The sequence below is a fragment of the Annulohypoxylon truncatum genome (assembly GCF_022578515.1).
Source record: "Annulohypoxylon truncatum strain CBS 140777 unplaced genomic scaffold F4807scaffold_9, whole genome shotgun sequence".
Classification (NCBI taxonomy): domain Eukaryota; kingdom Fungi; phylum Ascomycota; class Sordariomycetes; order Xylariales; family Hypoxylaceae; genus Annulohypoxylon; species Annulohypoxylon truncatum.
In genome coordinates, this window is record NW_025953795.1 from 197,467 (window position 1) to 213,604 (window position 16,138).

General features: G+C 48.4%; 3 protein-coding genes across 3 annotated transcripts; 1 reads left to right on the forward strand and 2 right to left on the reverse strand.

Moving 5' to 3' along the window:
* Positions 1 to 117: 117 nt before the first annotated feature.
* On the forward strand, positions 118 to 1,997 carry F4807DRAFT_417933 (uncharacterized protein). The gene is made up of 3 exons (XM_047997284.1): positions 118 to 386; positions 447 to 1,077; positions 1,142 to 1,997. The coding sequence occupies exons 1-3, from the start codon at positions 227 to 229 to the stop codon at positions 1,773 to 1,775; spliced, it is 1,425 nt and encodes a 474-aa protein (XP_047856040.1). The 5' UTR covers positions 118 to 226; the 3' UTR covers positions 1,776 to 1,997.
* Positions 1,967 to 4,387, reverse strand: F4807DRAFT_391846 (heterokaryon incompatibility protein-domain-containing protein). Its single transcript, XM_047995913.1, has one exon. It carries the CDS (start codon positions 4,121 to 4,123, stop codon positions 2,006 to 2,008), a length of 2,118 nt encoding a protein of 705 aa, XP_047856041.1. The 5' UTR covers positions 4,124 to 4,387; the 3' UTR covers positions 1,967 to 2,005.
* An 8,877-nt stretch (positions 4,388 to 13,264) lies between these two features.
* Positions 13,265 to 14,540, reverse strand: F4807DRAFT_458416 (uncharacterized protein; the record flags this gene model as incomplete). The annotated part of the gene is made up of 3 exons (XM_048001205.1): positions 13,265 to 13,447; positions 13,501 to 13,812; positions 13,863 to 14,540. 3 exons carry the CDS (start codon positions 14,538 to 14,540, stop codon positions 13,265 to 13,267), a joined length of 1,173 nt encoding a protein of 390 aa, XP_047856042.1.
* Positions 14,541 to 16,138: the final 1,598 nt, after the last annotated feature.

A 16,138-nucleotide genomic window follows, 5' to 3' on the forward strand; every position in this document is an offset into this window, starting at 1 on the left:
TTAAGTGAATGTAGTACCATAGTAGACGTATCAAGTTATGGATGTGGAGTCGGATGACTTGGCCTTAAGTACTTATAACCCTCATCTACCCATTCCTATTTCTTCTCAACCTTCTTGTGCTTCTCTTATTATTCATTCATCCCAAGTTAACTATCACTATTGATCCCATACATTAGTCTTTTATTTAGGTACCCATTCGACCTTTTTTTGTCGAAGCTCTGTCGCCATGGCAAAAAGGCAAGGCCACCAGTTCAAGAAGCTTGATCCTGACATGTACCATGAAGATTGGAACGGCTTGCCTAAAATCACCCTCCAAAACGGCGCAAACCTAGAAGAATTGCACATGCGGGAGACTTTTATTGTCAAGTTGTCGTTTTACCGGCCAGGTAAGAAGTGACCGCTAACCTTGCCAACTTACCGGATTGGCTCATCATGATTATAATCAGAGCATTGCACCGGGACAGGCTTCTACATCAACATCCCTGATGTGAGACGTGACTGGTATACTTGCAACAGTAATAACCCAGCCCCAACCAACAGTAAAGATAGGACCGAGGGAAAATGCCACCATATCATCCTCACGGCAGGACATAACCTAATCGGGGATGATAGAAATCTGTCGACAAATGTGAAGATTGAGCGAGCGGAGTTTGAGGAGAAAGAGAACGAAAAGAAAGAAATTGAGACAGTAATTAAGAAGACTTGGATTGACGTGAGCGAAGACCAAGTAATGATTTGCGACAGTTACAGAAAGAACCCTGGCCCAGACAACTCTAGGAATGACTGGGGGGCGATCTTTCTTGAATCAGACGGCCGACCGCACGGATTTGGGATTAATCTGCTCCTCGGTTTGGACGATCGGGAAGATGGGTGCCAGAGCCTAATCCAGCGTGTTCTTCAAAAAAACCAGGTAACTATCGCGGGACATCTGACGAAGGGTTCTATTCGTACTACCACTGGCCCCGGCAGCGTTTGCTCTACAGGACAAATTGAATATGAAGCGCAGACAGAGCCTGGCATCAGCGGTTCACCTGTTTGGGTTCCTTACCAAGGGCTTGCCACAGTGGTCGCAATACAGTAAGTTCAAGACTCCAGTCAGCTTTCAGGAGGCACGCATTCTCACGTCGCATTATCTATCTAGTGCTTATGGCGGACGGGGACGTTCTAAGAGGAGCCGAGGAACACGCATTAGCTTCGAACTTCTCGAAACGGTCTACAAACGAGCCGGTCTTGGTTACTTCTCCAAAGTGCTCAAAGCCAGCCAAACCAAGAAAGACGGGGAAGCAGTCAAATACCCTAAGGGGCTCTACCTGCGTTTCCCCGGTCCCGGGAGCCGGGCAAGAGTACGCCTCGGCGCGGACGGCCTTCAAACCACATTTGACGTCCTCCCAGCCGCGACGCAGCCAAGTTCGGGGCCCGCAAAACGCATAGTATACTACGCGTTCCGTTTCCATGCGAAGAATCGCCGGTGGGTGTTGTGGAACAGCGATCAGAAAACGGTAAGCCTTGTGTCCAGCCCTCACCCCGCGTGCCTGGTGAGGCTATCGGATGGAAAGAAGTTCACTACAAGCTTCCAAGTTGCTTGCGCCCGGCGCGAAGGGAGCAGACCAGAAGTCCTACTGCAGCTGGGGACCAAGAGACTCCGCATCGAGGATGAAGATATGGGTATTGCTGCTGAGACTTCCGAGGTTGTGTTGGCCGAGTTTCCGGCCATGCAGATGCACCCTAAAGCTGGCTTTTATAATCATTTCTGGTTCGAAGATTCTGAGATGTAGGGTATAGGGTGTGTAGCTACCACCATAAGAGCCTAAATGTAGCGCAAAGACTATGAGTTCAGAAGGAGGTGGTTGATTGACGTCGGTTCAAAGATGACGGTTTACCAAGGATCCAGCTATTAGTAATCTAATCATGTCACATGACAGACACAATGACAGCCACAGCTGGGCGCTGTGGCTAGTATCCACGCAATGTAGGCTGGCACCTAGGTACCATCTGGGAATGTTCATTATCGAATTTCAATCCTTTGAACTTTACAGTGACCGCTTTCTAGAAACCTTTTAGCTTCGCCGTTCATGAGACCGACAATAAAGCAAGGAGCTACATGGATATAGTATTTCTCATTACCCGGCGTCATCCTTAGAACCGATAACGTATTGCTTTCCTTCAAGACACATACGCGATCTCCAACTTGGATTCCGCGCGCTGAGATACCGATATACCGTCCCATCTTGAATATAACATGATGAGCGCCTTGGTTTGCCTCTTGGAGATAATATAAACAAGAGCTGATGAGTATGGCTAAGTGGTCGTCATCGTATCCCATCTCCGAACTGCTAATGCCGCCGCTAGAATTGTGCCATCGGTGTAGAATATCCAGAATTTCGAGGCGTTCGACTGATGGGTCGTGAGGCGCAAATGCGTCCATGAAGGAAGTAGCAAACGCCACCGCATCATCTGCTATCAAGCCAAAACCTCCTAGGTTTCTCTTACGTAGTTCGTTTCTCAGCGCTGGCTCGTCGGGGTCGAGGCCAAGTAGTGTTTCCACGAATCCAAGCGCCTTCACAAGCCCCCTCGCATCAAGTGGTCTGCCCATCCCGTACGATTTCCGGCAGAACAGTCGGAACACCATTTGAAGCGAGGGTGATCCGTTAGGATATGTTGGCTCCTCCGAGATAAATTGTCTCAGGTACTTGGTTGTAGCGGTAGAAACTCGACTCATCTCGTTGCCGTAGTTTTCAAAACTGACAACTGGACCTAAGTCTATGCCACTCACAAATAGAGACATGTCAACGATCGAGGAACCCTCAGTGTCCGGCGGAAACACGGATCGGTCCGCGTGACCATCGGTGATAAATTCGCCAAACTGACGCTTACCGTCGTAGACCGCCTGCCGGTGCTTAGATAGAACTGGGAAGTTTGGAGCCCAAGAAGGGAGCTTCAATTCTGAACTTTCCAGATAAACACCTGAATACAAGAGGAAGTAAAGTTCCTCTAAGTCTCCGCAGAGCCCCATCTCCCAATTCCTCAGCCAGACACCAATATAGTCTCGATATATCGTAGAAACCGGCGTGGAATTGCTGTAATCGGGAACCAGGCGGATTGGGAAGATACCCATTAGCCCGTACACATGGTCTTTCGGATTAGTCGCTTGCAATATTCTTCCCGCTACGACAGCACGCAGCCAATCTGATTTGGTGAGCTCTATATTTGGTTGGCCCGTTTGATCTCTACTAACTATAGAGAAGAACAGTATGGCAGCCCAGCTCACGGGCACGTTCTTGATCGCTTTCCAGACTTCCGGACATATCCATGTCGGCCAGTCAATACCGTTATTCGTTATCTTGCCACTCAGCATGCTGGCCGTTCTCACGACATCTCGTATCAAAGACCATTCGGTTGCTCGCTTGCCAGAAGCTATGATAGTCCTCTTGCCGAGGACGACTTCTTGGAGAATCCAGGTGCGTCTCCAGTAATTCAGTTGAGCTAAGTATTGCACAGCCTCCCACCGATGATTCATGGGGTACTCATTTTCAGGTGTTGTGTGTAGCGAGGGGTGACGACGAATCCAGTCGAAGGTTAGGAGCTCATCAGTACTTGAGCGTGTCCACTCGTTATGAAGTAGACGGATCATCTCGAAAGCTAGACGAATTTTAGAGTCGGCCGGGCCGAGCCAACATATAACAAGCTCGGCGGAAGAGTATATGGATCTCATCAGCGGGACTTGGTGGTTCTTTTCATGAACGTCACTCTGGTTAATACACAGAGCGTCTGCCCATAGGCGGAATTTGCCCTGCGAATGACGACCAACCTCCTGTTCCCAATGCTGGCGGACATGGCGTAATGCGGATGCTAGGTTTGCCGTCACCTCGACCTTCTGGCCATTCACGGTGATGCGTTCCGTCTTGGCTGGGTCGCCCCAGACATATGAGAGAGCTGTAAATCGTGGGTTATCTTCGAGAAGCGCGATTTTCATCTTCCACCGAATGTCAGCCGCAGTGTCATCCTCGACCTCGAGCAGTCGGATTTCCAACGTCGGATCGCTGAATTTCTCATGAAGGGGGCTGTCGTCGACCTTATCGAACATACGACCTACTTTAACTTTGATCTTGGCGTATAAGGACATGTTCCGCGGTTATCGCCTAGTCTCAGGCTGTGTCGAGCGAAAGTTATCGCGAAACCAAAGCACTCTATGAGGCTTGAAGGTTGTTTGTGGAAGATCCAATGATTGAAGGATTACGTGTAGAGGATTCTCTTAGCTGAGGCGCCTGCATACCCCGCAAATGCGCCGTAAGCACCTAGTCATTGGTGATACCGCAGATATATAGCGCAATTGGTTAATCCGCAGTATCTTGGGATTGAGTTGAGGCTCATGGATATTGTGTTTATATGAGCCGATTCTTCGAGCTGTTAATCCTCGCAGGTAATAAATTCGACAGCCCTAACAATTTACACCGGAACCCTTCGGTCCTCCGAGCCTTAAGTAGGTAAATATCACTCGTTCATTTCTAAATAGCCTTAGAATGGGCTAGGTACTGTGAAGGTGAGTCTAGAAGAAGTGGAATTATCTGGGTACTTGACAGGAGCTGGCGTTGTCCTCGAGAAGGCCATACCTACCTACCTAAGGAGGTACATGTCTAACAGGCAATCATTATGGGTGAAAGCAGCAAAGGCAAAGGAGATTTATCATTGAGAAGTTATAAAATTCGATTTACACGAAGGCTCCGATGTCTCTTGAAGAACATACTTGGGAAGAAGGTATGTTACTACCGTGCTCTCTCTCGTTTCTGGGTGAACTCTCGACCAAGAGATTTTCTAACCCCTATTCATCCAGTAGCTTCTGCCAGTTCTTATATACAAGTTGAAATATGGGATACCCATACAAGAGCATTGTGAATTGCTCTTCTCATACTGACAATTGCTTGTATAGACGGTCTGCTAGGAGGCTCTAGCCCTTCATACAGAAGCCCCCGAGTTCTACAAGTCACCGCACATATCAAGAGTCATTTGCACATCTCACTAGACCATCATGGACCCTTCTACAATATTTCGCTCTACGCCTGAGGTATAACCTCGACGCTCCCATAGTATCTAAGAAGGTACGCCTCAGGGAAGCAGACTTCCAAGTCTGTGCCAGGGCCAACACCATACAAGGGCTATGTCCATGCTGTTTACCACTAGCCTATCCATACACTTTCTTCGACAGAACATGGTTATGCTAAGAAATGTCGCTGCCCTTGGTAGGGCACCAGAACCAAAGTTCCCAGCAGATAGGTACCAGATATGTATTGCTGCGACGTGTACACGTGAAAGTCACCCCTTGAACTGACATTAAGCGCCAGATCCACCAAATTCGACATCGGTTCTCGAACAATGACCACAATGTTGGGAATAACGAATACTACCCACTATTGCTGGGTGGTACGATATCATACGAGTTAACTTCGCTTTGATCTAGGCGCCTCGCAAAGTGTTGCCAGTTGCAAGGGGTGGTGGGCCTCAAGGACAAACAACCACGTTGGAAATATCGCAAGTCAAACTCTCATTTGTAGGATAAGCTCAATAATCACTAGGTTTTTTATGCTTATCTAATATAGATAGGATATCTCGACAGTTACCGGTGTTGTATATGCTGGTGTTGTGCATGCTCCTCCTTTTAGGGGTGGCAGGAGCCGTTCACTTCCCATTCTCCCTCGTAAATCAACTGTCCTATTTTCGAATGAGGTTTTAAGGTAGTGGAGTTCTATATGGGATTATATAGAAGAGTAACATATCATCGGACATGGGCTTTGGAAGGATGTTGACTTTAGAGCCTAGTTTGGGTAGAGCATAGAAATAGGGTGAGTACCCAAGCACTTAAGTAGATAGACATCACATGCGTAGCACGAGCAAGCTAGAAATCACAGGAACTTCTTCATAAGTGTAACGAAGAAGCCTTAGGCTTTAAGAAAGAGGAATAGAACTTTAGCCTTGTCTCGAGGGTTACGCTTCTTGCTTAGAATTTGACTGATCCGTGTTTCGGATCACGTAGGACGACAGCTAGTAGTACCGCCGGGCCAGGCTGCGAAGGAGGAATTCAATTCAGTTATCTACTAGGTAAGCATGTATTAAAGAGAAACATGCTTCTACTCTCAAATCGACTTCTTTCCCTGACATATCTCGCCCTATCCCCCGCTCTGTGAAGCCGTTGGGTGGGATCAGAGACAACATAACACATGTCTAAGATAAGCAGAGTGTTTCGGGAAAGAACAGGAGATCTGTGTTCGGGATCTAGCAGAAAACAAGATGTCTATTTCATGTGACTATCTACTCGGGCAACACGGAGAGGCAAGAAGTGTATGTCTAAGTCTGTCACCGGCCATGAGTCAACATGGGCCGCTATCGCCGACGTCTTACCACCCGGACACTTCTCCACCAGCTTCGGCGAGACACACCACGAATTTGATAATACCGTGATGTATTACAAGCCTCATACGATCCTACAAAGGCCATCACATACAGCTATTATCACCAGGGCTAAGTCAATAGGACGGGCGTGCGGTTTCAGAGGGCAGCTAGCGACGCTCTAGTGTGTGATGAAAGGAGCGCATTTCCCACCATCTCATTAAATTCATACCGCATCCCCATGGAATCTCATTTATTGCTCTAAGTAAGTCTTGAAGATCGCTATGGAGGAAGATGCCGTGGTGTAAGCACTTAAATCCAATGCTATAGCTTGCTTCTAACCATCAACGAAAAAGCGTGCATAGGTATCGATAATTTACCTACACGTCGCCAAATTTGCCCACTTTGAAATCATGCCACGAATGGATCTGTAAATCTCGGTACATTCATAAAAACCCTATACCGCAGCGACATAAGACTTACTAGCGTCACGGTACAGGTTTAATCCTGGTTAGGTATGGGAGAAGACCGCAACCCCAGTCTGCCAGTCCCCTATAGCAGGTTTGAGGTAAAAAATAAAGAAAGAAAAAAAGTCTGGGCTGGTATATTCCGAAGTAGCCAAATTACCGGTTACCGCTAAAACTAGCTACTGAGACATGACGTCGAAATCTCGTGAGGTTCGCAAGGCTAGCAAGGGTCCATGGCAGCGGAGACGATCTAGCGATCACCAAAAGGAGGATAGTTGATTGGGTACCTCGCTCACCGGTCGAATCCCCTGGCGATGATCTTTTTTGGTGGAGACAGATTGCTTCGCGCGAGTGCGTGTAGTTTTTCTTCTCGACCATCACTGCCCGAGAACCTTGAGGGCCTGCGTCCTTTTGCTCGGACAGCTTCAGGGCACCGCTCATGCAACGTGCTGACGTCGAGCTAGATCTCAGCCTAGATGCGATCACCCGGGGCTTTCAGCTTAGGCTAGCTGCTGTCGTAGTTCGACGGGGAAGGCGGGAAGCATGTACTCGTAGATTACGAAATGACGATGTTTTGAAGGATAGGTCCTAGTGAAACATGGGTACCTTGGCTCCGGTTGATACGCGGAGAATCCAGACCGTGATCTAGAATCTTCAAACGTAAGCGTCGGGTTCTGAGTCGATGGGTTTTTCCCGCGGTAGCGCATCAAAACGGCGATGATCGCACCGGGTTAGGAAATAGAACCAGGTATGAAGAATACTAAAATGCTAGAGCAGGCGCTAATAGGGAAATCGAAACTAAAACTCCTTGATAACCTAGCTGCTTAGGTGTTCCTTAGACGAGGTAGAAATGAGTAAAGTAACCTCTTTAACCTCTTTGCACGGCACTAGCCGCGACTACGGAAGGGTGCCGGCTTACTAGTTGACCGGTTTAATGTTTAACGGAACAAGGGGAGCCTACAAGCGGCGAGAAGCTATCAAGTCTATGGTACATCGTCCCTAGACGTTAAGTTAGGCCCCCCCTAGAGTCCCCTAAGTCACTAGTAATAAGTGTACCGGAGGAAACTCCGACACATCTCCAGCTGACGACGGAACATACGGCAGGGCGACGAAGAGAAACTATCGACGCTACGGCCAGTATGGTTTATATCTAATACCTAATAGATACATACCGACATTATAGAGACTCGTAGTAGGTTTTGTACAGCACACTGTATCCATCGCATCAAGTGTGGGCATGAACTGCTGTAAGCATGTAATGCATGTACACGTGCAGCGCAGTACTAAGGCATGTACATAGCAATATTCTTAACTCTGTTCCAACCCGGACGCGCCGAAGGAGGAAACGAACAGGCACGATTGGCGGGATCGCGAGAATGGAGAATTGTGGGTGATTTGGCGGGAAGGATCGAAATCAGGCCACGGATAGCCCAATAGAGAAACGATGCTTAGAATAGGGAAAAATTAATAAGGGGAAAAAGAATTTAAAAAAATTAAGGGGACTAAAACGAATGGGGGTGTGTACATCTGTAGGGTGAGATGGAGATGGATGTACCGATACAGCACACCGAAGCTGCGAGTTGTAGAGTGGGGGGCCGATCTGGGATCTGGAAAGGATCTCGATTGGCAGAATGGATGACAAGCAGACTGCTACACCACGTGTCGCAAAGTACTTGTACAAGAAGTAGATGCTCGTATCGTCGTCGTGGATGTATCCGTGACTGACTAAGCCGCTTAAGCCGTCTTACGCAAGTCGATTATTTTAAGCAAGCTTTCCCTCGGTAGATATAATGCCTTAGTTTATGTATGCTTCGGTACTTGCTCTCCCGTGCAATGAACACTAAGAGTTAGTAGCTCGAGCCTTGTCTTGTGACTCGCGATCTTAGACAGAGAAACCGTCGGAAACTGTACGTAGGTAAGCATAAAATTTCGGGCGATAGCATGAAACCATCTCGCATAGGATTAAAGGGGACAGACAAACAGAGGCATCTCGAGACGAGCCGTCTAAGACTTAGTTTGCCTCTGTGCCTACCTCTCTGCCTACAAATCAAATCATTCTTATTACATGGGCTCCTATGAGGTGCGTAAGCGTAGATCTGATAGTTCTTGCAGGTCTTCGATGAACAAAGTAGGTTAGAATGACGATAGCTTCGGATCGTGCTTTAGTTTGGTCTTAGTCACCCACGAATCTAAATATCATGGAGAAGGATGTAACTACCATCTTGGGAACTAGAACCAGCAGAACTAGGTCATGTGGCTGTATCACGTTCAGCACGGGACAGAGATCGTCGCCAATTGATAAGGAGGTGAATCAAGGATCAAACTATGTCTTAGATCTGTGGAAGGTAGTAGATTTGCGGGAGAAGGGGTCCACGAGAGAGACAAGGTAATTTACACATGTCTTATGTTGCTGAGAGACACCACGCGATTATCGTGTCCGTCTGTCGGCCTTGCGAATATCAATGTAAGAAAAGAGGATTGAATAGGTATGAGCGGGAAGGTTGAGAAATCGGCCATTCAACCCTATCTGAGAAACGACGTCGACAACTAGCATCTTAGGTAATAGTCAGGAACTACGTAAACTCAAAAAGAAGCTAAAGGTTACTTTGACAACGTGAGCCGAAACCTAAACATCGGACGAACGTTGCGCCAGGAAAGAGTCGTGGTAAAGTTGAGTTTCGAGCCGGACGGAAACCCGTCAAAAACCCTAACTCTATCCGGCCGGGGTACAACTGATCCATCGCCGAAAGAGCCTATAAATCTGAAGTATCAGGATGAGTAAACCACGTGCCACAATCAACTTCAGCGAAGTTTATTTTTCTTTATAAGCAGCGACAAATAGGGGTGCCGCGTAACGCTGATTCATTCATTGTTCGCCCTCGGACACGAAATAAGTTCGAAAATCCCGCGCTGGTACAATGTATGACCCGAGAATGGAGAGAGGCCAACCTGGGGGGACTTGAGATCGCATACTAGCTGCAGGCCTCGTGACCGATCTCGAGATATGACCAGCACTAACTCAGTATCTCCATCCCGGCGGAGGGAACACATTGGACGCGACACAAGCACAAGAAAATCCGCGCCGGTGCCTCTCTCTCTGTACGCTCTTGGGCACTAGGCAACAGGTTATACCAGACTCAAAACCCGACGTTGCATCAAGCGCTATTTCGAGCATGGGTGACCATAAAAAGCGCGGCTTAATGCACACAAGGAGGAGGGAGAGAAAAAAAAATATTGCGCGCGGGCGGTGGTGGCACCTCCAAACTGCGACTTGCCGCCGGCCGGCCGGCCTGATTCCCACTTTAAAAGCGTACAGCGTTTGTATAGGCAGTTAATTAAAAAGGCAAAGCTCGATAGTCCGTACCCGACCCGTCCTGCAAAACGGACATCGAAGCGTGCCCCGTCTGCCCCTCCCACCCCCCCAACTCCCCCATCTTTTTTTTTTCCCCGGGGGAAAGTTGACGGATGTCTGACAGACGAGATCTAGCCTAGAGGGCAAAATGATGCAGATCCCGCCTGGCTGCATCGCGGCGAACTTGATTTCATGCAGGCCTCTCTCTTTAGTGCGCCCGTAGGACAGCCAACACTGTGCGACGGGAGTGAGATAGATAGGGGGGAGCGCGACGATGATCTGATCTTGATCTATTACGTCCGTCCTCCTTACCTACCTACCCTCTGATACCCGTCCGATGTCTTTTTATCTTTTTATTTTAATTTGCCCTCCCATACGTTCGTTCGCCCGCGTGGAAGTCCCTTTTCACCTATTCCGTCTTCCCGCATCTAATTTGTATTAAGCATAGGACGGCACGGAATGCAATCACCCTTTTCGTGCATACATAAAATGTCTACGATGTGTAGTTGCCGGTTCCCTAGGAAAAAGGGTGGGAAGAAAAAAAAAACAAAAAAAGATACGCGTCGGGGCTGAGAGTGGACGCGCAGCGAGTGACAGTCGTAGCAGCAGCCCGTGTTAGGGCAACGGGTTCAAGCGTTCGGTTGGTATTATATATATTGAGCCTCAGGGTCCACAACCTAGGTAGATATCTCGCGCAGGGAAAAATCGCGTAGAAAGCCGCTGCGAGTCGAGAATAATTCCTCGCCAATACTCCAACTCCCAATTCTCCCCCTCTGCCGTGACGCCGGCCGCGGGATCACAGGTGTACCGCTCGATGGACGAATGGGGTCCTCCGCATTTTCGTCCCGATCCTGTAGGTAGGCTCGCGGCGCTGCGGTCGTCGAAAGCCCTCTAATAAAGCCTCTTTTTATTGTATCCCTTCCAACTTTTAAGGTTGGGGGGAAAGGTTGCGGCGTTGGTGAATACATGTCTCTTTGAAAATATGTTGGCTTTTTTCTAATATCGATCTTACACCGGTATATGAAATTCCACATCCCTTACTTGTCAGCGCGCACGCCCCGGGTGGTAGCGTGTGTCTCTACCTAGATAGCTGTACCATCCATGCCAGCCACACACGCAACGCACTGACGAAGGGACCCTGAGGTCTCAGATCCCATGTGTTACAAACCTGCCTAGCGTAGTCCGGGTTCACAGCCAACCTTTTTATCACATACTAATGTATGTAGTGCCTACCTAGCTATGTACCTTCGATCCCACCTTACATCATCCTACCTAATTGGCAGTTCACAAGAGGAAAAAAAAACCACCACAACACAATCTTGGTACTGCGGTTAAGTTAGGAGGCTGGTGAACCACCAAAGCGACGAATTTTGTCGCGTGTTGCTCGTCGCTCCTTGTATCCCTCGCCAAGCCCCGCGGATATTGCGTGGGCGTTGCAGCGACATCGGCTAAGCAGTTCGAAGCGCATGTCATCAATCTGACAGGTCACGTCGCACGGCGGCACCTGTGTGGAGAGGCCCGCGCCTCCCGCCGCGTGGGTGCAGTTCGCGGTAGGGGGAGGGGGAGCTTGCATCCTGCCATCGTCGTCCGGAGCGCCTCAACCAAGAGGTACCGCATTGAAAAAAAAATAAAAAATAAAGTAAAAATAGTAGACGGTTATCATGAACTGGCTTGTCCTTTTCTTGTTACCTAGTGGGCAGTAGGTACTCGTTAAAACGACTAGCGCGCGTGAGCTTGTCGCCGCTGTGACGAGAACCTGGTAGATAAGTGCCTGTTACTGATATCGAACAGGCTTAGGAGGTAGGTCAGCAATTTCCCAAACGGGCCGTAGGGCCTTCATTCACAGAAGTATTAGTGAGTAGGTAGGTACTGGCACGCCACAACCGACGGCTACGGTAGATTTGTAGCCTAGCTCCAGTCGTGACACAGTCCCTCCCCACGTCGCGTGTCACGAATAGCGGGAGATTGGGGAGCAGCGTTAGGAGAAAAGGGAAGAATTGTGGAAGGGGCCGTGAGACCATATCTTATTTCTGTTCCGATAGGTACCCGCTATATACTGAGTCCATCGAAGAAGAAGCTCATGACTAATAGTGTAGATGTAGATGTAGATCTATAATAAGATCCATCCGTTGAAGGATCTATCTATATAGGCTTATTAGTGGGCGAAGCTAGACCCGTTACCTAGACTCAAGTGGATTCTCATGTATTTACGTGTCTCAGTCACATAAGATAATCGTGATTTAGAAAGTTGGATTAACCTCCCCATATTTATTACCAAAAAAATCAATAAAATAGTAGGTGTCCCTTGAGGAACGCTACCAACGAACTGAATCCGTACCAGTACTGTAGTCATCCCGCCGCTCTTTGTGGCATGGCAAAAAGAGGTCGATAAGTCGGAGCTCATTCACCAAACTCGGAAAAAAGAAAAAGGACTTGCGTCGTACTCTCCAGACATAATGAGGAATGATATCATCCGTCCCTCTATCACCACGGGAATGCGTTAAGTTTTGTTCTCTTTTCTGCTTGACCCATACGTCCCTCGGCTCGTCGTGCTTCCACTATTTAGATGCCAAAATAATAATAAAAATTGTAACTCCCATAAGTAACCACTCTGACAGTCCCCTTTGACTGCATTTCATGAACCGACCCAAAACGTCAAATGACACATGAAATCAAATTTGCGAAACAGCCAGACGCCGGATGATGCCCTGACGTAACCTCCCGAGTCCTTTCGCCCAGATGAGGGTATATACAACGAAAGCTGACTGTATGTCAAGAACAAAACTTGGCGAAAAAGAAAAGACCACAAGTTCCAAATCGGGTATAATAATTAACACACGTTATATATTCCGGAACGATATAGGATAAGATTTGCTGGCTTTAATATGGTGAATATCGAATGATCGAGAAGGTGAGTAGGTAGGTATTTAGGGAATCTTGAGTGACTGAATCATAGGTAGGTATTCAAGAATGAGGGTCGTATGCCGCTTTCGGCTTCCTTCATAAGAGTCCGATATTCGTACGGTATCTTGTGACTGGCGTTAAAATCCACTAGCAACTGAGCTCATACTCTTTCCTCCACCGTCTTCGGTCGGATGGACCGTTGCTCCATTTGACGTTTCCTCTCGAGTTTGGCGTAATGAAGCCCACATGCATTGCATAACGTTCTCGCACCATCTGGTCCTCGCCGCCACTCGGGAGTGTCGATCCTATTGCAGCTGTGACACCGGCCGGGAGGTGCTGCGCGCTATACCTAGATGTTAGTCTCGAGCGTCGACCACGCAAGATGGAATGACTTACGCCTCGTCGCTTCTTCACTTCACTAAGCCCATATGGTTGCTTCATGCCATCACCATACATGCTTATATCATCATCTCCATCATAGGGCCCTTTCCCTCGACCTTCTCGTGCTTTTTCAGTTGCCAAGCTGTGTTGTACCAATTCCCGGAGATTTTCAAGGGAACGTTTCATAAACTCCACATTTCCCAGCATGCTTGATACTTCTTGGTCACTGGGCAATCGCTCTGGAATGGGTTGTCCACCATGCTGTTCCGAAGCAATTTTACTATAGGCCTCGGCAAAATTGCAAACAGTTCTTGACGTCCACACCAACTGCTGTATCCGTTAGCTATAGCACCGGTACGAATTTGGGAGAAACAGACCTTGTTTAGACAGTCCTGGTAGCCCCAAGACTCGAAATGCCGATTTAAAGTGTTAGAATCATACCGATTTCGGTGTATGCCGTATTCCTCGTCGGCGTGAAGGGGCGGCCGTGGTTGCTCGTAAGGTGGAAGTGAGGGGCCTAGATGGTGTGGCGAGATAGGCGCTGGAGGTAATGGGTACTGGCCCGCAGGGTACGGGATCTGAGGTGGAGGCGGCGGGTTTTGGTGACCTGCGTTGGATACTGGTTCTGGGGGCTTAATGGGATCACGCTGATTCGGGTACGGATATCCCGAGTCGGGAGGAAGAGGCGGACCAGGCGGTGGTCCAACTTCTGATCGCGGAGGATAGCGGAAGAATTTGTCTTCATGCGAAGGTGGTGGCGGTCGTGATTCGGGAGGCGGCTCAGATCTTAATGGAGGAGGTAAACTGTGAGAACCACCCAATGTCGTAGGAGTAGTCGGCGAATAATGACTTGGTTTAGCCCCTGGGAAGACTTCTGATAAAGAAGGAAGGGACTGTCTTTGGGCAGGTTCCGCTTCGTTGGGCGTCCTCCTACTCTCACCGGGCGAAATCATACTGGGCATCGATGGCGGAGGTGGCTGATGGTAAGCGGTTGGGTAGGGCGGTTTATGAGGATGATATGCCGGAGCCGGATTCATCAAGGCCGTGGCTGCCATCGTAGGCGCGTCGCGATTATGCCGCTCTGGAAGTTTGGGAAGACGCTGGCTATACGTATCAAGTCTGCTAGCGGATGTAAAACCACTAAGAGAAAGATACTGATCAACTTGAGTTCGATGAGATAGCGCCGGGCGCGTTAGAGCGGGTAGCTCCTAATTATAACGGACCTTGACCTAGTTCCAGATTCACCCGCTTCCATAGCGGGACTGCTACCAACAACGATACCAAAATCTCCAACCGGTCACCTAGAACAACTCATGCATCTGATTTATTTCCGTGCGCTTGTGACTTTGAGGTTAGTCGTCGCCGACGAGATAAGCTAGGTGTGGAATTAGGGTTTCGCGCGCAGCTGTAGGGATAGGAGGATTCGAGAACGAAGATTCGAGTCGAGATAGTTTCCGTCACGAGCTATCCAGCCTAAGGTAATCTAAGCCGATAGGTAGTCCAATGAAACACTATAAATCGGTCGGGAGTGTACGCAAGAGTGGTGTCAGGATGGCGAAACAATATCTTCGAACCCGGTTTGGTTAGAACGCTTTAGATCAAGTACGGATGTAGCAAGACGGGAAGGGTGTTGTTAGAGCAGCGGTACATCCGTTTTTCCTTCCTAGACAATGTGGAGGACAGAGACGTCTCGTATATAAGACAATAGAAATACCACGAGTGGTGGCGATACGGGGTTTTCCCTTTAAGACATTTCCTGAACTCTTACCTTTTTATGAAGCCACCCAAGTGGGTCTAGATATGATCCGAAGATTCTATGGGATTTTGCTTTCGGCGTCTAGTTGTGTGAGCCGGTATGGACTTCCTGTCAATACAGTGCTTTTAAAGTTGCTTAAAAGTCGACAGGCGTCGAAGAGACAATGGTTCCTTGCAAGACAGGCGAGATAGGCAAAGATATAAGATCTTATAGCAACAAGTCCAAGATGCCGGATATATATCTAAGAATGATAGACGGGCAAAGTATTGAGCAAGATGTTGATGACGTCTAATAGGATAGGCAGGTAGGTATGTATGTAGATGAACCAAGATTTTTAATCGTAGATGCCGGCAAGGTCACGTTGGCCTCGTGACGGTCGAATGGGGGAGAGGGAAAAAGAAGAGAAAGGTTCAAAAGTAAATGACGAAAACGCGGGCGATGTGTTGTAGGTATTAAGAGAGTTCAGAGAAATAAGCACAGCAGATTAGAGCGAGATGTATGCTACCAATGTATGATGTACCATACGTAGATGGGCAAAATATGCGTAATAAGGAACACCAGCCTGTGGTGTACATACATTAGGGCACCCCTGTCTACCAATTTACTATTGTATGTGCAGTAACCACAGTACGGAGACTTTGACCTGGGTCGCTAGAAGTGGGGGAAACGGGGCACGAAATAGTCGTGACAAGGATAGGAATCTCACAAGTCAGGGCTTGCAGCCAGTCACTTGGTACTGCGACTTGGGTTCTGTCACAATCCCGGGGGGTCTGAAGAGGAAGAAAGATTGCTCGCGATTCTGGGCACCATCGCCCTCCCCACACCCTTGGAAAGGAACACGATGCCTGCCCTGAGACTTGGGATCTTTGGTATCGTATTGCAGAGCAAACCTAGCGG

What these genes read in the sequence shown, in the direction of transcription:
- F4807DRAFT_417933 (XM_047997284.1), top strand. Translation starts at nt 227, where the DNA reads ATGGCAAAAAGGCAAGGCCACCAGTTCAAGAAGCTTGATCCTGACATG. An exon ending in GTTGTCGTTTTACCGGCCAG is followed by an intron (nt 387 to 446) that starts GTAAGAAGTGAC and finishes GATTATAATCAG; the next exon opens with AGCATTGCACCGGGACAGGC. An exon ending in GCCACAGTGGTCGCAATACA is followed by an intron (nt 1,078 to 1,141) that starts GTAAGTTCAAGA and finishes TTATCTATCTAG; the next exon opens with TGCTTATGGCGGACGGGGAC.
- F4807DRAFT_391846 (XM_047995913.1), bottom strand. Translation starts at nt 4,123, where the DNA reads ATGTCCTTATACGCCAAGATCAAAGTTAAAGTAGGTCGTATGTTCGAT.